Genomic DNA, 19,800 nt, shown 5'->3' with positions numbered 1-19,800 from the left:
GATCAGCTTTTATTGTACATATATACAAACTACAAGTCCTGAAGGTTTCCTAGTGTGCCTTGTAGACGGAACGTGTTATGTACGTTTTCTGCCCTTGGTTATGATCTATCCTCTCCTATATCTTCCCCTTCTCTTTCTGTCCCTGGCTCTCTGCTGCCTTTTGTGGCTGCTTTCATGTCGACCTTAAGAAATGACGATTGGTGATCCATCATCCGTTTGTACCTCAAGAACGATTAACTTTTCTGCTGTCATGTGTTTAATTAATAAATGCAAAATAACTACTCAGATGGATTCAACCTGGCCCCCCAACTCCCCAAGCACAGCGGAGTTGATTCCGGGCCCTGTTTGGTTAAGTAGCGCTAGGTTACTGTAGCAAACTTTGACCACCAATTAGTGGTTTTAAATAAAAGCAGTTTATAAAACTAATTCCACAATCTCTGCGCTACTTCGCGAGATGAATCTAATGAGGTCTTTGACCACATGAGCAGAAGATGGTTACTGTAGCATTACTGTAGCTAATAATGGATTAATCAGGCTCATTAGATTCGTCGCGCAAAGTTGCACTCATCTATGAAAAGTTTTGCAAATAAACTTTATTTAGTACTTCATGCATATAAGATTCTCTTGTAACACTAGATGTGGTAGCGCGAACCAAAGCCTGCATTCATGTTTGCAGATCGCCTTTGGGCCTGCGGAGCTTTTGTAGCTGAAAGGTTTGCAAGTTATGAAGCCCATTCATGTGGATGTTGCCGACAGAATTTCAGTTAACGCAGACAGCACATATCTAATACTCCATCTTCGTGCTTCAAGCTTGGGGGAGCTGCTCCCAAGCTTATCCAATGAAGCCAACCAAACATACCCTATTGCACAAGATTATCTTGGCTTGAGCTAGCCTAGCTTAGAATCCTAGCCAGACTACACTTAGTCTAACAACCAAACGCGCCCTTCCACTCTTCGGGATTCTGTGTTTTGAGCATAAAATTGACCCAACAAACCGGCTTTATTTGTGTTTTGTTGCTAGAACAACTTTTTGTTCCGGAATAATTTTTTTGTTGCTCGAACAATAATAATTGTTTCAGCAATAAAAAAAATATTTCAGCAATTGTTATTGACCGGTAGTAAAGCAATTATTTCAGAACATTTGCAGCTACGGGCGCGCCGATGCCCAATGAAATGGGCCAAGATGGTCGGTTAGAAAGAAAGAGCCCAGAACATACCGCAGCCCGCCCGATTGCAACGCAACACGGGTAGGAGGGCCAAGGCTTAAAACAGCGAAGCCCACACGTCGGTCAGAGCCCGAAACCGATCACCACCAGCACGCACACACACGGGCACCGCGGTGTTATATTTGCAAGGAGCCCCCTCAAAATCCCGCACCGACCGACCAAGCCCCCCGAACCCGCACGAGACGACAGCCGCGTGACGTCTTCGCCCGCGGCGCCTTCTTCTCCCTCCCTCCCCCCGCTCGCTGCCCCGCCCCCCGGCCCCGCCGAAACCCTAGCCTCGGCCCCGCCCCCGCCGTAGAGGAGGGAAGGAGAGAGCGGCGGCGTCAGGGGGAGGAGCAGCGGGGGCGCCGATGGGAAAGAAGAAGAAGCGCGTGGAGAAGGTCTTCTGCTACTACTGCGACCGCGAGTTCGACGACGAGAAGATCCTCGTCCAGCACCAGAAGGCCAAGCACTTCAAGTGCCACGTCTGCCACAAGAAGCTCTCCACCGCCTCCGGCATGGCCATACACGTCCTCCAGGTCCACAAGGAGTCCGTCACCAAGTGAGAACACGCCCTCCCCCTCCCGCTCCTCCCCCCTCCCTCCTCGATCCGCGCCCGCCTCGATCCGGCGCGGCTAGCTGGATTGGGGGCTCGGCTCCGCTGATTGCCGCCGGCGCTTTGCCCCCGCTTGATTTGATCTGTTGCTGGCCCCTTGCTATTGCACGGCGTATTCGGTGGGATTGCACGTGCGCCGCCTGATTGACACAACTGTTAAGGGTCGAATTTTGGAAAACATCCTTATGTCTGTGCATCCAGAATTTTCTAGTCTTCCTTTCAAAATTTGTTCATAGTGTTTCGAAATTAAATCCTCGTCGACAACCCCTCTTGTTATAAGTGTGGTTCTGGATGAAGTCCGGTGTTGTTATAAGTGCGGTTCTGGATGATAAGCTTGTGTTGGGAGTTGTTATGAGCATAGGCAGGTAGCTTGGCGCTTTGCTTGTTTTATTAATGTCTGTCGTACTTGATTCGGGCTTGTCGGCATTTACAAACATCACTTGAGTTTATTAGCAATAAGTCCTTTATCTGTTACTCCCGCAAAAGTGCAGTTTTTTTTTTCCAAATACAACTCTGTGCACTATTAACAACTCCAATCGTTACTTACGGATAATCGGATATGTCAAACCGTTTTTGGCTGCAGGGTTCCTAATGCGAAGCCTGATAGGGAGTCAACGGATATTGAGATCTTTGGAATGCAAGGAATCCCTGCACATGTATTGGCTGCTCACTATGGAGAAGGTATGACGGTTTCTCTACTGTATTATGTCCCCCTATGTTTTATGGATCACTGGGGAGTGCTGAAAACTGTGATGAATTTAGAAGGGCTCAAGGGCACTGTCTGTGTAGTTTCTTGTTTTTGATAGTAGCAGTCGTTTTGTCGTCTTCTCACTAACACTATATATCATGAGTTTCTTGAATACTCCTTTTGTTGTCTTCTCTCTAGGAAAGCACTAGATACTGTAGGTTTCTTTAATACTCTTAACAAGCATACAAGGCTCACCGCTCACATAGAGCCATAGAGGAAAATCGAATGAAAATATCAATGCACAGGAAATAAATTGACTTTAAGAGCTGAACTCGCTAGTTTACATTTGTCCAGAAAAAAACGCTATAATTTCCCCCGTTACCTGACACATGTTTCATGTGCAGAGGAAGATCCTTCAGCGAAGGTAGCCAAAGTAGAAGTGCCGCAGGTAAGGCCTGTTATTATGCCTAATAATCTAGGCATGGCATTTCCTCCACGGCCACCTTATGGTGTAGCACCTCCAATGTAAGTTCTCCGCTTCCTTCTGTCTGATTGCAACAATTTAATATTTCTGTTCGCCATCCCGTATGTAATCATTATGAGCACTCATTTTGGAAATTTTCTAAATCTTTCACATTGCTGGCAGCTATAATCCTGCACTGAATCCTTTAATGGCCCGACCTCCGATTTGGCCTACTCCACCAGCACAAGCTTGGTATCCACAACAAGTAGCATACCCACAACAACCACAAGTTTCAGTTGCTCCAGTAGTTGCTGGGCTGCCACCACAACAGCCATTATTTCCTATTCAGAATGTGCCTACTCCTATGACATCAGCACCTGCTAATATACTTCAGACATCGTTTCCTATGGCTCCTCCAGGAGTACCTTCACCTGTTGCCCCTCAGGATTCCCAGCCTTTGTTTCCTGTTAACACTTCCGTTGTCAATGGAGCTGCAAGTTCCCCATTTGTAGCATCTGTTGCACCTGGAACCATCCCGGCAAGCTCTCCTGCAGCAGTTGGATATGGAGCCAATAACCAAGGTAAGTTAATCTTTAAACCCTTTTTTTTTCCAATGGTGCAGTAGTGCAGTGTGCTATATGCCTATGTCTTCATTTCTTGTGGGAAATGGTTGGCTTCAGCACGCGCACTGTTGAATTTGTGTAGACGAAATCAAAGACGTGTGTAGACAGATAACTGTTATTATCACATCTTAAAATGCTTTTATTTTTGTTATCCTGAAAGAGAAACTAGTTTGATAGGAAATGTTCTGTATATTGCCCTTTTTATATTTTTATAACTTCAATATATTGTCATGATGGGACTCAGGTGAATGATGCTTGTTATCTGTTATATGTGTTTTTGCCCATGATGCAAGGTATACTCTCAATGAACTTACATGTGCTTCCCCCTGTTCCAGGCACTGGTGGTCCAGCAGTTGGATCTTCACCTGCAGTATCCAATAACAAAGCGTCTAGTACCCAGCCAGCTACAAATGAGGTCTATCTGGTGTGGGATGATGAAGCAATGTCAATGGTATGCTTCTACTCTTTATCTCTTCTTTTATATTACTTGTGCTTCTGGTGCATTATGGCAATATGAATTGAAAATGTCAATAATTGTTTGTTGACTTCTGTAGGAGGAAAGAAGATTGTCGTTGCCCAAGTATCAGGTGCATGATGAAACTAGCCAGGTAAGTTGTGTATTTTATGTTTAAACTATTATTATTTTAGTTTCTCATACTAAAGTTCACTGCAGTTCTGCATTGAGTGATAGAGACATGATGTTTTGATGCTTTCAACCATTTCTTATGTGTGAAGTGTATGCATGGTATTTGTATCTTTTTTGGTGCTGTTGTCATCTAGGCAATTCATTGTAGGGTGGTATGATAACTGTTAATATCAGGCTGGCATTATTAACCATGCATAAATGCGCTTGTGTTTAAGGAGTGAACATCTTGGAAGGTTTCACTACTCTGACATGTATATACGAATACGAGCTTGTCCTTTTGTTTTCCTTGGTGATGCTATGGACACAACAGGTACATTTGGTTATACATACATTTCTTTTGTGCCTGACTTAAATGGAAAATTTAAATAGTATCTCAGTTTACAGCCAATTCTTATTTGTTCCATGGATAGAACTGCCACTTTCATTTTCACTTAATTTTTGGCACATGGAAAATTAAACTAGGATTCTCAGTTTACATACTCAGTTGTGAACTTACAGTCACAAGGGCATGTTATTCTTGAATGTTCTGTGGGGAATATGAAATAGGCTCATCCGGTCATAGCATATGTTAGTCTGAGATGATTGGTGTTCTATGCTACCTTTTTACATTTTCACAATGTCTCCGCCGTGTTCATTTGATTGATCACCTATATCCTGCTGATTTCGCGCACATGAGGAGTTCCAAGTAGGTATTTACATCGTTCTTCCTAATAGTAAGTTTTCTATAATCTGACAAATCTCGTGGTGCTGTGATAATGACCTGAGGGTTATCGACCAAGCCCTGGGCGGTTGGCAAATCTGTATGTATTTAATTTCAATTGAAGCATTATTTTTATTCATTGCCAATTCACTGCATGCAAATATGGGTTTGTAGCAAAACTAGGTGGCTGAGGTTCTGCCAATACGGTAGCATTTATTGTAGCTTAATTTTGGTTGAGAATGTGGCAAGAGTTTTGCTCCAGGTCAGCTTTCATTTGGCCAGTGAGCCTGAGATGGTGCTTGAATCTTTTGTTCCTGAGGTATCTACCATATCTAACACCAATTTTTTTGTTTCGTGATTTGTATGACCAGATGAACTCAGTTGATGCAGCAATTGATCGAAGAATATCAGAAAGTCGGCTAGCAGGACGCATGGCCCTATGAAGAAGTTGGGCCTTGCTTGGTAGACTACCCCTTGCAGTTCAGCGATGGACCCTGCCTGTGTGTGTGTGTCACCTTTCAGCAGGGGTCCTGATCATTTAGTTAGTCAACGGAGTTAAAGAATGTGCTGTTTCTGACCTGTCGGACAGTGTCGAGCTTTTGCTCTTGTATCCTTCCAGCTGAAGGAAATGATTTTAGTCTTTAGAAGTTATTTGGTCCATTTTTATTTTACCTCACTGGGAATCTGATGATGAATTGTGTCAAGTTCTGCCCGGTTGTAGCCTAATGATGTGTACCTGATGGTTTTTGCTGTTTGCGAAGCAAACTCTAAATTGTTGTTGCCTATTTTAATAACACATGTTCCAACTGTTCCAAGAATATCAGGGATGGTGCAATCATGGAATTTTCTTTCCACTGCCCTGGTTACTTGTCCGTTAAGCTTTAACCTGGCTGAGTGGCTGGAAACTGATGTATGTATTGTGGCATAGCATCTATTTTTGAGTGTCATGTGCAACTGGTTCTTTTATGATTCCAGGTATGTTTCTAGGTGATGCAAGACCTGGAGACCTCACAAAGTCACAAAATGTGTGCATGACTATACCAAGTAGAAGCAGTGCCCAATACCGAGTGGGGCCTATCTTGAGTGATCCCCAAGCAAATGAAAAGGGGAGGGCGAGACCTTCCCAATCTGCATTTCTCTGGGCACGAAGCAAGCATCTGTGCCAAGATTGCCAAAGGAGAAAAGGGCGACGGGCCGAGCCGGCAGCCGAATCCGAAACCTCAAAATCACCAACGAATCCAATCATTTCCATGCTGCTTCACTCGTACACGGCGGCGCTTTTACCCCAGCTACCCCAGTGAGGTGCGCCTGGTTCCTGGCAGAAAAGCTCACACACCGCTCGGTCTCGGCGACCCTTTCACTGCCCTCTTCGGCTCTTGTCTCTCGAGCTCAGCTTTATTTGTTTCACCGGGGCATGGCCGCTATAACAACCCCGGACCTACGGCTCGCACGGTCGCCACACGCATCCTTCCGCCATGGACGAGAGCCCCGCGTGCCTGCGCCCGCTGCGCCTGCTCTTCGTCGTCCTCGTCGCGTTCGCCTTCGTCGCGCGATGCGGTATGTGTGATGCGATGCGACGGCCATCTTCTTGTTCCATGACAACCTACTATTCAGATTGCATTTGGGTTTTGCGTACGAGGATTTTTGGGTCATCGTTCAAGCAACCAAGTTTTTGTTAGTATCTTGTTCAAGTACTCTGACATGACATGAGTGTCAAAAGATTCATTTATTCTGCCAGTATCATTCCTTCTTGCTTGCTCGTTCCATACGTTTCCTTCCGTCATCAATTCCTCCCACTGACTCCGCCACGACAACAAGTATGAGTTGCTACCAGATGATTAACAAGAGCTTTGTCAATTTGATTGGACAGGAGGAGCAAGAATGCTGAGACCAGAGGAGCTGCGAGTGCGTCACCACCACCACTCTTCCTCTGACCCCTACTACAGCACGCCGGTGATGCCTCCCTACGGCGACGTGTTCAGGCAACCTCCTCCTCCCGGCTCTCCCAACTGCGGCCTCACCCCGGGCGCGCCGCCGCCGCCGCCTCCATCGGCGACCACCGTCCCGGCGCCGGCCTTCGTCTACTCGTCCCCGCCGCCGCCGGAGCCGGACTACTATTACCCTCCGCCGTACATCAGCCCAAGCCCACCAGATATCAGCCCAAGCCCACCTCCCACGGAAACGCCGCCGCTCCCGCCCATCGTCTACCCAAGCCCACCAGAGGTCACCCCCAGCCCACCAGAGGTCTCGCCGTATCCCAGTCCACCACCGGAGGTCGCGCCGTACCCGAGCCCACCTGAAGTTGCGCCCAGCCCGCCGGAGGTCGCGCCGTACCCGAGCCCACCTGAAGTTGCGCCCAGCCCGCCGGAGATCGCACCGTACCCGAGTCCACCGGAGATCTCCCCGAGTCCACCGGAAATCTCGCCAAGCCCACCGGAGATCTCCCCGAGCCCACCGGAGATCTCGCCAAGCCCACCGGAGATATCGCCGAGCCCACCGGAAATCATCCCAAGCCCACCTAGCTACGAACCGACCCCACCGAGCGTTGTGCCGAGCCCGCCGGAGTACGCGCCGGAGCCACCCACCTACGTGCCGAGCCCCCCGGCGTACTACGCGCCGGAGCCGCCAGCATACGTGCCGAGCCCGCCGGAGTACGCACCAGAGCCGCCGGCGTACGAGCCGAGCCCGCCAATCTACGCGCCGTATCCGCCAGGGATCATCCCGAGCCCGCCGGAGTACGCGCCGGAACCGCCCGGGCTCGTCCCGAGCCCGCCGGAGTTCGCGCCGGAGCCGCCAGGGTTCGTCCCGAGCCCGCCGGAGAACGCGCCAGAGCCGCCGGGGGCCGTCCCCTCCCCCGGGAGCGGGGGCGGCTTCATGCCGCCGGTGGTGTTCCCGCCCCCGTTCCCGACGCCGTCGCCGGGGACGGTGGGCTCGGAGTGGTGCGTGGCGAAGCCGTCGGTGCCGGGCCCCATCGTGCAGCAGGCCATGGACTACGCGTGCGGCTCGGGCGCGGACTGCGACTCCATCCAGCCGTCGGGCCTGTGCTTCCGGCCGGACACCATGGTGTCGCACGCCTCCTTCGCCTTCAACAGCTACTGGCAGCGCACCAAGGCCAACGGCGCCACCTGCGACTTCGGCGGCACCGCCATGCTCATCACCAAGGACCCAAGTAAGCCATCTCCATATGTATTTTCAGTAGCAGAAACCAACAATGCACATTGCACAAACGTTGCAGAATTCAGCAACAGTTTCTTCAGCTCAGGGCATGTAATCTAACCTTGTATGCTTTTCCTTTTCTTTTTCAGGCTACGATGGCTGCCATTACATTTTGATGTGATCCCGTCACAGGGTCCTTTGGGAACTGGACCCCTAAGCAACATTTTCTGAAGATTAGAGGAACAAGAGGTACATGCTGTTCTAATGATTGTGAGGGCAGTTGCAGTGGATCACTGATTTTGTATAGGGTACAAGACTCCACCCATCCTATTTAGAAAGTTTCTAACTCCTTTTCCCCTCTTTTTGGTACACACTTCTTATTGTTTTGTATTATCCTGAATAAGGAATGTAATTTCATAGTGGTAAATAAGTCTCTGATGAAGGCACATCTAATTCATGAGTAGTGTGCAGTGGAAATGTTTTATTGCATCATCCAATAGTCTTAACAGCCTGCTGTTTCTTTAATCTGAGCACAATGCACATGACAAATGCATTTCTCTTGTTTTGTTGACAACTTGGTTTAAATGCTACTATAGTCCATTGCACATGGGAAACTGAAAAGCCCTGATTCAGGCTGGGGCTTCATTAGAAGAAGTGAATGCCTGCTGAACATAAACTGGATCGCCAACCTTGATGATCTTTCCTTTGTTGTTTCCTGATAGAGATTCCTTGCAGACTAAATTCTGACCAAAGTACACCTAGAGAAATATTACAATGTTCAGTTCTCAGTGGTCCCGAGGATGTTGAAGTAAACTTCTTAACGGTCCAAACATATAAAATGAGCTGCATGAGATAACTACCTGCCGTTTATTTTTGTGGCTTGGACGCAGCACTTTGTCAGACCGAAATGTCTGTAAAGTTTCAGTTGGTTCGGTGCCAGATATTCCATTGTCTTGATTAATGGTTGGTACCTGAATTAGTCGACAACAATAATTAGGCAACAGAGATTTTCGTATATATTGGCTTGCTGAAATAAAAGGTGCCATCAGACTATCAGAATATCCAATTTGTCAGTTTCTATGTAACATGAAAACCATCATTATGTTATATTATTATTTGGAATCTACAGATAAATCAACTATAACCATACTACAGCCTAGAGCTAGGATAAATTGACTGGCAGGATAAATACAGCCTAGACCGTAAGGCCAAGCTTGTCGGACCACTGATTTTTTTTTCATCAGTTATCATGTCCCTTCCAGACATAAACTGCATAATCAATTTCAAAGCTAGAAGAATATTAGTGACAGCGTATTACCTTGCAACGGTTGCATAACTTCACACCTTGAAATGTTAGGTTGTTTATCTTTATGGTTTTCCACAGATCCTCTGAATATGGTTGGCATCCATCCACTAAAATACTGGCAAAAAATCAGCTTAGTAAGGTAAGTACGCAGTTAGTAACCAGCTAGCTATCAATCGTAATAGGATAACCCAATTAAAAACAATCTATTCAGAAAACAAAACTACAAGTGAAAGCGTGATGCTCACTTTGGTCTGAAGCGGTTCATTGGTATAGGTTCTTTAAGAATCTCATTTAGTGCATCCAGTGAGCCCTGCAACCCAACTAAACAGGCTTTATGAACTGCAAGTTTGTGTTTGGCAACATTCGTACAGGACACTTAACTCGAAACTGAATAGAAGTATGAACTCATGAACTCTACCTGAGAGGCTATCAGAAACGGGAAACAATCTGTAAACATGATCTTGTAACCTTGGGCATAATCAGGATCGGTCGGTCTAGTTTCTGACGCTGTCGAAAATGAAGCAGAACAAGCATTGTCCATAAGTAACAGAGAAGATCCTCCAACCGAGAGCAGACCTACTCCAGGGAAACGTCAAGGTTGGTACCTTCTTTGAAGCGCACCAGTCGACTTGGCTTCTCAAAGTAAGTGGAGAACCATTCAGCCGCTTCGGCTCCTTCATTGTACGCAGAGCCAGACCACTCCCACACAGAGACATCATCGATTGTGGCGTGTTCCGCAGCAAGAGGGATCTTCAACGGTTCCATTCCGGGTGCTCTGATTACTGCAAGATGTGGAGAAGTGTGAATAAAAAATTGTGTCTTTAGGGGTCTCCTTTGAAACTGAATATGGAATGCTAACGGGAAATTGTGCATATCTGAGACGGAACATGGCATGTTCATGAACTGATATACTTTTGGCCTCTTTCTTTCTTTTTTCCGTACAGAGTAATTGCTAGCAATTGTAGATTGATCAGAATGGATTAAGGTTGTTCCTGCAATTAGTTCCATCGCCCGCTAGCAAGCTGAGTAACAGGCACCAGGCTACCAGCAGTTGGGGCATTGCAGTGCTATTGTACCAGGGAATCAGATAAATGAGTCTGAAGAAGAATACCCATGTGGTCGTCGGCCGTGGGTTGCCAGTCCTCGGCGAAGGCCTCCGGCGGCAGCTCCACCTGGACGAGCGCGAGCTTGGGCTCCACTCGTTGGGTGTAGGCTCGCCCCTTGGCGTTCACCACCAACCACTGCCGATCCCACCGGAACCCTGCGCAGCAGCCGCACCACCAGATTAGATTACAACATCTCAGCTAGCATTAGCAGAGCGCAGAGGCCGCATACCAGTGGAGGTGATGGGGGCCTGGGGCACGGCGATGCCCCTGCAGGACTTGATTGGGTATATCAGGATGGACTTCACCGTCGCCGCCGGCTCCCCATCGCCGCCGCCGCCGAGGAGGGAGGAGAGGAAGGAGGCGGCCTTCTCCATGGCCTGGCTTGTCGCCCGCCCCGGTAGGCTGGAAGAAGGAAGATGGCACTGTTGGGTATCATGTCAGCAATAAGCATAGTAACAGCTGTGATTAGTAGCTGTCAAAGAACAAGTCCAATTTGGACTTGTGCCCTTTGTTGGAGGGACCTAGAAGACCCCAAAATATGCTGTCCCCCGTGGTGCTTTGTATATAAATAAATGCGAGGTTCTTATGAAAGGGTAGTCTAATTTTTTACTGACTTTCTCTACCCTAAGCTGTCCACCAATAGTTACCGCAAAGGAACTCTGGGAAGGACAACCCATCCATCGACAGAAAGCTCTACAAGCCATCTCTAAGTCCAAAGATGGCATCCCAACAGACTTAAGGTGTGTTTGTTCTATGATCTCTAATCTATTTTGTGGTTCTATTCTTGAGCTAGTGATCCTATATATATCTAACAGGCACGTGGACGTGGTGCTTGTGGACTGTACAGAGTAGTGAGGTGAATGGTGGCTTAAATGCGAGATGGAGATGGAGCAGGAGCAGATTCTTGGCTCGGTGCCGTCTCGTGCAGCACCTCTGCCTGCAGATGCGTCCAAACCTCAGCAGCACGATGGCACGGCGGCAATTGTTTAGCTCTCGCCTAGACAAAAACAAAGAAAACTCATCTTTTCCTATGAAAAAAAGAGTAGATAAACTGGCCCAATCGAGATAGGTTTAGCAATTAAGTAAGGCTGGGTAATCTAAAGAGAATCGTGCGGTGAGTGTCACCGGTGGCCGCCCTCGTGATGATTTCCCGGTGGCCGCCCTCGTGATGATTTCCCGGTGGCGGTAGCGTGGAGCCCGCACCATGTAAACGGCGGAGCTGACCTTCCCTGTCGCTTTCGCTGTGACACGTCACTGCGCCGCCGTCCACATCCGGTGACCATCGATCTCCTTTGTGAGTTTTCATCCATGCGTGAATCAAGACGGAATGGGTACAAATCAGAACCACTAGGCACAAGCCTGACGGCCCGCCGAGAATGGATAGGAGGGACGCGGCGATGGATATCCGATACGGAATTGGATAGCGGAGAACCGGAGGCTACTTGGGGCGACGAAGTGGCCGTCGCCGGAGCAGAAGGGGCCGAGGGCATCTGCCGGAAAGGAGGGACCGTATAACAATTTACATATAATAACCCTCCAATTCGGATCACGATTAATAACCGCGATCCAAATTAGTGGGATTTGTACAAATGTTTGGATCATATACTTTATGTAAATATATACATTATGTTCTTCGATTCAGGGGACAGAGTAGGGTGGTAATGGACCGTCAAATTTGATCCAGATAGTCTAAGAGTCAGGTCCTAAAAAAAGCCAGGCTCCAACCTTATATAATTTTGAGTTAAAAAAATTAAGGACTGAACTGTGAAGTAATCACTAGGGCCATAGTCCATTACCACCCCTAGGTAGAAGTGGCTGTTACGTAGTCTTGATTCAGTCACTCAGGCTGGCACTTGACCAGATGAAGAGAACGACTTCGTGACATAAACAGGATCGCCAACCTTGATGATCCTTCCTTCGCCATTAGCTGACAGGGATTCCTTGCAGACTGCATTTTGCCCAAAGTACACCTACGGGAAACGATCGAAACCACTGATGTTCAATGATTTAGGCCATTGTTAACCTATTTGATGAGCATGGTGGAGTGACAAATCACCTGACGTTTATTTTTGTGGCTTGGAAGCAGCACTTCTCCGGACCGATATTTCTGCAGCGTTTCAGTTGGTTCAGTAGGGCTAGGTATTCCAGTGTCTTGATTGATTGTAGGCACCTGAATCAGCCAGCACAGAATGAATAAAGTATAAGTCTTATTTATATAATTGGCTTGCCTATGTAAACAATGCACATTGTAGTACTGAACTTATTGGTTACATTATGTTCGGCTGGCTGTGGCTGGTGGCTGCTGCTGATTTATTGTGAGAGAAAATTACTGCTGGCTGGCTGGTGGCTGGTGCCTATGCTGTTTGGTGTGAGAGAAAAATACTGTTGGCTAGTGCTGGAGCAGCCAGCAGAACAGAGGAAGTGTTCCAGGAAATTGTAGTCAGCATGAATTATATGAAAATTTTAAAAAGATTACCTCATAAGGGCAGAACTAACAATTATTATCTATCAACTTACTTACATTATCACATAATTCAATAGATGATGTAACCATGCAGTAAATAAAAAGTTTGAAGCTACAACCTAGGACCATAGTATCGTCGCTGATTTTATACAATGCAAAGAAGAAAAAGAAAAGAAAAGAAAAAAGGGATAATTTACAGAGTAACAATTTAGTAGATCTCCAATCACACAACAAGCTTGTTGAGACATTGAACTTCCTATTAACAACCATGTTTCCTTTCAGATAGGCATTTCATAATTATCTTCGCATCTAGAGTACATTTACGTTGACGTGAACTCCACCGTGGTATGCCAGGGATGTTTGGGATAACAGTGCTTTTTACAGCCTTCATTTTGATCAATGAAATATGTATGTGGATTTATTTGAAAAAAAGTGTTTTTACCTTGCAACGGCCGCATAACTTCACACCTCCAAATGTTAGCTTATTTATCTTTATTGTTTTCCATAGATCCTCTGCATATGGGTGGCATCCCTCCACTAAAATACTGTCAAAAGAAATTAATTTAATAAGAATTAAAGCAAGCACGGGAATTACAAAATTGATAGGTCAATGCTCTATAAAGTAACTGTTATAGTTATCAACCACACCAATTATCCATAAAGAAGTTATTCAGAAAATACAATCGCGCAATATGCGTAGCTCACTTTGGTCTGAAGCGGTTAATTGGTACAGGATCTTCGAGTTTCTCATTTAGCGCATCCAGTGAACCCTGAAAATAAACTTGCATTGTGAGGTAAAGTTTTTGTTTTAGCAACATTTGCAGATAGTTTTTCATCCGGAAACTACAAAATAGAATGAAGAACAACACCTGGGAGGTTATCAGAAAAGGGTAGCCATCAGAAAACGTAACTCTATAACCTCGTGCGTAGTCAGGGTCGGTTAGTCTAGTTTCCGACTCTGTTAAAAAAATATAGAAAAAAAATAAAAATATCCATAAGTAGCATAGAAGATCTCATCTAGAATTTCAAAAAAAATGTTATCTAGCAAAATGATTTTCAGGCAAGTGGAAAGGTTTGCTGGAAACAACAGTTTGCACCTTCTTTAAAGCGCACCAGTCGAGTTGGGTTCCCAAGGAAAGTGGAAAACCATTCGGCTGCTTCAGGTCCTTCATCATAAGCAGAGCCAGACCACTCCCAAACAGATACATCATAGATTGTGGCGCATTCTGAAGCAAGAGGGATCTTCAATGGTTCCATTCCAGGAGCTCTGACAACTGCAGCATGTAGTGGGTTGAATAAAAATGGCAACTTTAGGATTTCTGTCCTATGTAAATGAAAATAAAACGGCTACCGCCTATTGAATAACAATATAACAGCCAATCAACTGGAAGCAAGAGGTGTGCTTGCAATGCTAGAAGGTTAACAGGATAGATCAAGTAAAACTAGCCGTAGTTCCAGTTCTCATTTTGTGCACATGTGTTTCAATTTCTTGTAGTAAAGATTGTACAATTAGTTATGCTGTGCCGTTTCGCTGTGCAGTTGACTTCTCTTTTACCTTATCAATTTGTTGTTGACTTTGTTGTGGTTAGCAGGGAATACGCAGTTACATTCCACGACAGCAAATCAACAGGCACTTGTCACTGTACCGGTAGCTATTGTCTTGTGGAGGGTTCATGAAGAGAATCAGAGAACTGAGAAATTGAGCAGCGACCCCATACCCATGTGGTCCTCGGGCGTGGGCTGCCAGTCCTCGGCGAAGGCCTCCGGCGGCAACTCCACCTGGATGAGCGCGAGCTTGGGCTCCACCCTCTGGGTGCAGCCTCGCCCCTTGGAGTTGACGAGCATCCACTGCCGATCCCACCGGAACCCTGCGCCAGGATCAATGCGGAGTGAGAGAAAGCAGGCGTCTTCTTTCTCGAGCGAGTCAAGGATCGGAAGAGGACGCAGCAGCTAGCGGAGGCAAGGTACCAGTGGCGGTGATGGGGGCCTGGGGCACGGAGATGCCTCTGCAGGACTTGATGGGGTACACGAGGACGGACGTTACCGTGGCAGCCGGCGCCCTGGCATCGCCGCCGCCGGCGAGGAGCGAGGAGAGGAATGAGGCAGCCTTCTCCATTGGGTCGGCTGGGGCAGGCAAGGCGGGCGCAGCAGAGCAGAGTACTGCAGGTCAGCTTGCAGGTAGCGGCACAGGGTAAATCTGAGCCCATTTCTTTCAAAAAAAAAAATCTGAGCCCATTTCACGATGGCAGTTCCCCCACACAGTAGATGACAGTCTGCCTCATCCGTTTGCCCTGTTCTGTTGGAATGTGTGGTGGCCGACATGTACAGCGGCAAGCATATTTATTTATTATTTATTCATCCTTCTCTGCTTTTACTAGAAGATTTTTTATAGATAATTTCAAGTCAAACAACTGGAACTGACATCAGATTACATCTGTGACTGCTGACTGTACATTATTCTTGATTACAAACACAGCTACCAACCAAAGCTCCAAAAGAAGAAATCGCCGATCAGCGTAGGACGCTTATGCACTGGATTGGGAGCGCGATCATCGTCGTGCAGGCCTGAGCCGGGGTTCCTCATCGCTGCAAACACAACCAAGCAGTCGCAATCAGCACAGAAGTTAGACGAACAGGGAGGAATCTGAATCTGTCTCTGATCGATGGAGCAACGTCTTTCTGCTGAGAGCAAGCCAGCAAGGCAGCGACTGCTCGATCGCCGATCAGTCGGCCACTCACACTGGGACAGGGCCGAGGAGACCGAGCAGCGTGAGGAGCAGCGCCAGGCCGAGGCACGCCGCGCCGCCGGCCAGGTACGCGCGCCCGAGGAAGCTGCTCTTGCCGCCCAGCGCGCCGGCGGTCGACAGCACCACCGCCTTCCTCCCGCCGAAGCTGTAGCTGTTGTACCTGTTCTGCACGGCCACCGTGACCACCTCGCCGGCGCGGAGGTCCTCCTCGATCCTCCCGTACAGCTTCCTGAACTTCGGCAGCGCCGCGGTCCGCATCCACACCATCAGATCCTCCTGCTCGCTCAGCTGCACGTAGAGAGTTGGCAAACACCCAAGATGAAGCAACCAAAAATATTTTCGATCTCCTGCCGATCCAGGAACAGATTCCGGACGAACTTACAGGCTTGCTTGGATCAAGCGTCCCGCCGCCGATCAGTCCCCCGCTCTGAAAGTTCCTCGGGTACACATGCTTGCCGAACAGGTGGTCCCTGTCGCTCCTCCACGAGATGCCTCGCTTGTTCACCGCCAGCGTTTCGTTGCCGCCGCGAGCGAAGCTGTAGGTGTCGTTGAACAGGCTCCACGCCACGAGCCCGCAGGGGACGATGGGGATTCCGTTCGCGGTTGCTTCAGGCTCGCAGCGCCCCGTGTCCTTGGCACTCCTGGGGTCCCTCAGCTGCCTGACGCTACGGCTCCTCGCGTACCTGAAGAGAAAAGCCCGGCCGAGTTAGCTTCTGTGTGGATTCGTCAGGAGAAGTGATCAGCCCACGTTATACCATCTGTGGTTCTGGTAGAACCTGTCGAGTTGATAATATACATAAATTGGCTTCTTCATATCCTTAGGAACCTGTAAAGACAAGAATATGTAGCCTAATCATTAAGAAAGGTTTCACTGTCATTTGAAAGCAGAAGAGAACCTTCTGTCCTTTTTTACTTCCATTCGACAACTGCTTTAACTTTACCTTGAGCGCCCTTGTGCAGGATTTATCTTGTGAAGGGTTTTGGATATAAGCAACTGGATTGTTATGCATGTTTTCTGGTAGACATGCAGTCTCATATCGATACGCCACTTCAACAACCTATTTCAAGGCAGAAAGTCGCTCCAAACTTGAATTTTAAGAGCTGGGTCTCTACTACAGATCTATATGATGCACATCATAGCACAAACATACCTTATTTGAGATTGCGATGCATCCGAGACCTATCAGAGTAAAAATTATGCCCACAGACGCAATTACAGCAATAGCCTGATCACCCACAAACACAAGTTACAGATAGCCACCACATATTGAATTCCTGAACCATATTCGTGTTGTGAACTTGTAATGTAACTAAGTAATGAAGTGAACAGAAAAACATTGACTCACAATGGGAAAAGTAATTATAGGTTTGCATGCTCGAAGCTGCTGCTGAGTAAGCCGACGATCTTCAACATCAATAGAAAAGATAGCAGTAAGTACTTATCCAAAGTTTAAACCACAAAGGTAACACCAAAGTACCCCCATTAAATAGACTGCTTTAGGCTACTTCTAGCTTCATAAATGACCCTCCTCTAATTTAGTTTAGGAAAAGAAAGGATCCTTTGCAAACAAAGAAAAAAATTGCAAAAGCTATCACAGATATCATAACCAATTCTAGACTCAGTCGATGCTAAGGAGAACAATTCAAGCTGCAGACAGAAATATAAAAATTTTGCTTCTAATTTATCTGAGGAAACTTACACTGAGGCTTGTTGCACTTCTTTGTGGTGGCTTCCGGTCCTTCCTGGGTGGAGGTGGAGCTTGGTCCAGCTGCACCACTATTCACTGGCGGCATTGTTGTCCCTGGTGAAGAAAAATGTCCAATGAATCAGTCCTCCAAGCTTGATGAGCTTGTTTTAGACATAAAGAAATGGTGATGTAGAAGTTCCAGAAAAGCTTCACCAGGAGAGTACAAAAAGGAGAGAAAGTGTCAAGCAGGCTTAGGAATAGAGATGAAGAAAAGAATTATAGAAGGAAAGAGAGACAACCTGTCCTTCAGAGCGTCTGGGACACAAGAAAGATAAGGATTGATCCGAGTACACATGTGATGCTCAGCAGCACTACAGAGCAACATTGGCACAGTTCTAGTTGTCTGTTATAAGCTCTTCTGCTGGGAAATCCACCTGAGCTTCCAGAAGTTCAGGAGTGCCACATTTTGCATCTACGTGATCAAGTGATCCTGTTTACTCACCTTTCAACTTGGAAACAGAAACGTGAAACTTACAAGTTACAAAAAAAAAGAAGCACAGAAGCTTTTGGCATGATGAAAATTAGAGCTGCTGGCTGTTAACTCTTTTTGACAGACTATCAAATATAGGATATCCCAGTCCAGTGACAAGTTCAACAATATACACTTACAGGTTTGCTTGGAGCAAGACTTCCACCACCAATCAGAGTTCCATTCTGAAAGTTCTTTACATACACACACTTGCCAAATGTGCTCTTTCACTATTCCATAAAACGTCTTGCTTGTTCACCCACAGCATTTAATTGCAATGGCCCATGAGTGAAGCTGTATGTGCCATGGAACAGGCTCCAAGCTATTGTTCCACAGAGTTTCCATGTGCACTTGTGCAGTATGTTCAGGCTTGCAATATATTCCCTATTATTGAGCTTCTAGGGTTTCTCTGCTGCTGACCGCTACAAGTCCTCACATTTCGAATGCATGTTCTTAAGCTCAGAATAGTCTAACTTTCGTAGAAATTGATAGATGAAATATCAGAACACGTTGCTACCTTTTATGGTTTTAGTATGACTAGTCAAGTTGATAATAATAATAATAATATATATGTAGATTGGCTTCCCTATACCCTCAGGAACCTACAAATGAAGTAATATAAGCTTTTGAAAACTTACCCTGTCAATGAATCGATTGCAGAAAGTGATTCCCTTATTACTTTCAGACGACAAGTTTTTTTTGTTCCTTTTTACCTTAAGCATCCTTGTGCATTTCTTATTGTGGATATCAGCAGCACTTTCTTTTTTACAGCATGTTTGATTTCCTAGTACACATTATAGTTTCAAATGATCAACCACTTCAGCAAACTAATTAGAAAGCAACCAGTTATTCTATCAATGGCAGCCTAAGTGCTGCCGATGTAAGACTTTGGCTATAGACATTCACTCATGAATGTTCGAGGCCAGAACTTTTTCCTTAATCTAAAAAAAAGTTATTCTATCAAAAGGACAAAATGTCTGAAATACTGATTTACCCAATCGGATTGAAAATTAAACTCACAAACACAGAGTATTGGAATATCATACTCATGTCGCGGGAAGGGAAAAAGCAGAAATGATGATGAACTTGAAGCGGAAAAGAAAATTGAACTCACATTGCATCCTGAAAGGTGTCTGAGTAAATGGATGATCTTCAAAGCAAGCAGGAAGTTCAGGTGAAGCCCGGCGACGACGAGGAGGCCTGCAGTGCGCAGGGCGGAGGCAGCCGCGGTGAGAACGAGGGAGAGGCCAGCAGCACCCGGGATGGGGACGGGAGGCCGCCGAAAAGAGAATTTCGAGGACATCTATGGCCTGAAGCTTTTGACGCAATGCCCATGGAACATGCGCCGCGCCGGTTAACCTCACCCGACGCCTGGCAGAAATCTCCGTGCCAAAGCACTGCGGCTAAGCATCTCGAGAGTGAGGGTCGAACCAGGGCGGCAGGGGGCATACAGCAGGAAAGAGGGCAGGGTCAAAGCGAGCAGATGCGAGGAGCGGAAGTCCATTCGCAGCGACGAGGCAGCCATCGCCGCCGCCGCCGCCGCCGCCTCGCCGGAGCCAGGGGGGCGAGGATAGCAGTGGCAAAACAAAAATAGGGACTATACTGAGGGGTTATGTGTAAACTATTAGGGGGTTATATGTAAACTATTGGATCGCGATCCAATTCAGGGGGTCATATGCAAAAATCTTTGGAGGTTTATGTGGTCGCAGTCGCAGGTAATTCTTGTTCCCAACGTTTGAAGAGGAGAGAGACTCTCCAGCCCATGAGCTCCAGGCGCTGCGCGAAGAAAGGCAGTGACTTGTGTAGTTGAGTCTTTTCTTTTCACTTGATAATTTCAAGTCCAGCACGTGGCACTGACACCAG

General features: G+C 46.9%; 5 protein-coding genes across 8 annotated transcripts; 2 read left to right on the top strand and 3 right to left on the bottom strand.

The window, feature by feature from the left end:
- The first annotated feature begins 1,378 nt into the window (after positions 1-1,378).
- Positions 1,379-5,759, top strand: LOC120687177 (protein SUPPRESSOR OF FRI 4-like). Its single transcript, XM_039969168.1, has 7 exons — positions 1,379-1,767; positions 2,405-2,502; positions 2,914-3,034; positions 3,156-3,553; positions 3,931-4,046; positions 4,150-4,203; positions 5,313-5,759. The coding sequence occupies exons 1-7, from the start codon at positions 1,577-1,579 to the stop codon at positions 5,382-5,384; spliced, it is 1,050 nt and encodes a 349-aa protein (XP_039825102.1). The 5' UTR covers positions 1,379-1,576; the 3' UTR covers positions 5,385-5,759.
- Positions 5,760-6,019: 260 nt separating this feature from the next.
- Positions 6,020-8,574, top strand: LOC120687154 (extensin-like). 2 transcript variants are annotated; one of them, XM_039969160.1, is made up of 4 exons: positions 6,020-6,498; positions 6,812-7,215; positions 7,264-8,110; positions 8,247-8,574. In XM_039969160.1, exons 1-4 carry the CDS (start codon positions 6,417-6,419, stop codon positions 8,276-8,278), a joined length of 1,365 nt encoding a protein of 454 aa, XP_039825094.1. In that variant the 5' UTR covers positions 6,020-6,416; the 3' UTR covers positions 8,279-8,574. The 2 variants fall into 2 exon arrangements, with proteins under 2 accessions (XP_039825094.1, XP_039825093.1); XM_039969159.1 differs by having other exon boundaries at positions 6,022-6,498; positions 6,812-8,110.
- Positions 8,533-10,964, bottom strand: LOC120687216 (mitochondrial amidoxime reducing component 2-like). Its single transcript, XM_039969211.1, has 8 exons — positions 10,739-10,964; positions 10,515-10,664; positions 10,009-10,185; positions 9,822-9,910; positions 9,649-9,713; positions 9,416-9,518; positions 8,958-9,068; positions 8,533-8,855 (listed from the first exon to the last, which is right to left on the bottom strand). Exons 1-8 carry the CDS (start codon positions 10,881-10,883, stop codon positions 8,727-8,729), a joined length of 969 nt encoding a protein of 322 aa, XP_039825145.1. The 5' UTR covers positions 10,884-10,964; the 3' UTR covers positions 8,533-8,726.
- A 1,036-nt stretch (positions 10,965-12,000) lies between these two features.
- Positions 12,001-15,213, bottom strand: LOC120687206 (mitochondrial amidoxime reducing component 2-like). The gene is made up of 8 exons (XM_039969202.1): positions 14,942-15,213; positions 14,692-14,841; positions 14,071-14,247; positions 13,843-13,931; positions 13,679-13,743; positions 13,416-13,518; positions 12,566-12,679; positions 12,001-12,479 (listed from the first exon to the last, which is right to left on the bottom strand). The coding sequence occupies exons 1-8, from the start codon at positions 15,087-15,089 to the stop codon at positions 12,351-12,353; spliced, it is 975 nt and encodes a 324-aa protein (XP_039825136.1). The 5' UTR covers positions 15,090-15,213; the 3' UTR covers positions 12,001-12,350.
- Positions 15,214-15,339: 126 nt separating this feature from the next.
- LOC120687186 (ALA-interacting subunit 5-like) lies at positions 15,340-19,526 on the bottom strand. Of its 3 annotated transcripts, none has more exons than XM_039969183.1 (10): positions 18,078-19,526; positions 17,708-17,880; positions 17,421-17,522; positions 17,067-17,125; positions 16,872-16,946; positions 16,662-16,778; positions 16,476-16,546; positions 16,103-16,403; positions 15,713-16,008; positions 15,340-15,559 (listed from the first exon to the last, which is right to left on the bottom strand). In XM_039969183.1, exons 3-10 carry the CDS (start codon positions 17,512-17,514, stop codon positions 15,523-15,525), a joined length of 1,050 nt encoding a protein of 349 aa, XP_039825117.1. In that variant the 5' UTR covers positions 17,515-17,522; positions 17,708-17,880; positions 18,078-19,526; the 3' UTR covers positions 15,340-15,522. The 3 variants fall into 3 exon arrangements, with proteins under 3 accessions (XP_039825117.1, XP_039825111.1, XP_039825125.1); XM_039969177.1 differs by having other exon boundaries at positions 17,708-18,721; positions 19,052-19,526; XM_039969191.1 differs by having other exon boundaries at positions 17,708-19,526.
- Between the last annotated feature and the right edge of the window lie 274 nt (positions 19,527-19,800).

The sequence above is a fragment of the Panicum virgatum genome, chromosome 2K (assembly GCF_016808335.1).
Source record: "Panicum virgatum strain AP13 chromosome 2K, P.virgatum_v5, whole genome shotgun sequence".
In the NCBI taxonomy this organism is placed as follows: domain Eukaryota; kingdom Viridiplantae; phylum Streptophyta; class Magnoliopsida; order Poales; family Poaceae; genus Panicum; species Panicum virgatum.
The sequence above is the reverse complement of the archived record's forward strand: the minus strand, read 5'-3'. Positions and strand labels throughout refer to the sequence as shown.

Excerpts from the sequence above, each read along its gene's own strand:
- LOC120687177 (XM_039969168.1), top strand. The coding sequence starts at position 1,577 with ATGGGAAAGAAGAAGAAGCGCGTGGAGAAGGTCTTCTGCTACTACTGC. Across the intron at positions 2,503-2,913 it reads GGCTGCTCACTATGGAGAAG|AGGAAGATCCTTCAGCGAAG; the intron begins GTATGACGGTTT and ends TTTCATGTGCAG. Across the intron at positions 3,554-3,930 it reads ATATGGAGCCAATAACCAAG|GCACTGGTGGTCCAGCAGTT; the intron begins GTAAGTTAATCT and ends CCCCTGTTCCAG.
- LOC120687154 (XM_039969159.1), top strand. The coding sequence starts at position 6,417 with ATGGACGAGAGCCCCGCGTGCCTGCGCCCGCTGCGCCTGCTCTTCGTC. Across the intron at positions 6,499-6,811 it reads CGCCTTCGTCGCGCGATGCG|GAGGAGCAAGAATGCTGAGA; the intron begins GTATGTGTGATG and ends TTGATTGGACAG. Across the intron at positions 8,111-8,246 it reads GCTCATCACCAAGGACCCAA|GCTACGATGGCTGCCATTAC; the intron begins GTAAGCCATCTC and ends TTTCTTTTTCAG.
- LOC120687216 (XM_039969211.1), bottom strand. The coding sequence starts at position 10,883 with ATGGAGAAGGCCGCCTCCTTCCTCTCCTCCCTCCTCGGCGGCGGCGGC. Across the intron at positions 9,714-9,821 it reads CGTTTCTGATAGCCTCTCAG|GGCTCACTGGATGCACTAAA; the intron begins GTAGAGTTCATG and ends GTTGGGTTGCAG. Across the intron at positions 9,069-9,415 it reads AGTTATGCAACCGTTGCAAG|GTACCAACCATTAATCAAGA; the intron begins GTAATACGCTGT and ends CGACTAATTCAG.
- LOC120687206 (XM_039969202.1), bottom strand. The coding sequence starts at position 15,089 with ATGGAGAAGGCTGCCTCATTCCTCTCCTCGCTCCTCGCCGGCGGCGGC. Across the intron at positions 13,519-13,678 it reads ATTAACCGCTTCAGACCAAA|TATTTTAGTGGAGGGATGCC; the intron begins GTGAGCTACGCA and ends TTCTTTTGACAG. Across the intron at positions 12,480-12,565 it reads GCCACAAAAATAAACGTCAG|GTGTACTTTGGGCAAAATGC; the intron begins GTGATTTGTCAC and ends CGTTTCCCGTAG.
- LOC120687186 (XM_039969191.1), bottom strand. The coding sequence starts at position 17,514 with ATGCCGCCAGTGAATAGTGGTGCAGCTGGACCAAGCTCCACCTCCACC. Across the intron at positions 16,779-16,871 it reads GCATCGCAATCTCAAATAAG|GTTGTTGAAGTGGCGTATCG; the intron begins GTATGTTTGTGC and ends GCCTTGAAATAG. Across the intron at positions 16,404-16,475 it reads TTCTACCAGAACCACAGATG|GTACGCGAGGAGCCGTAGCG; the intron begins GTATAACGTGGG and ends TTTTCTCTTCAG.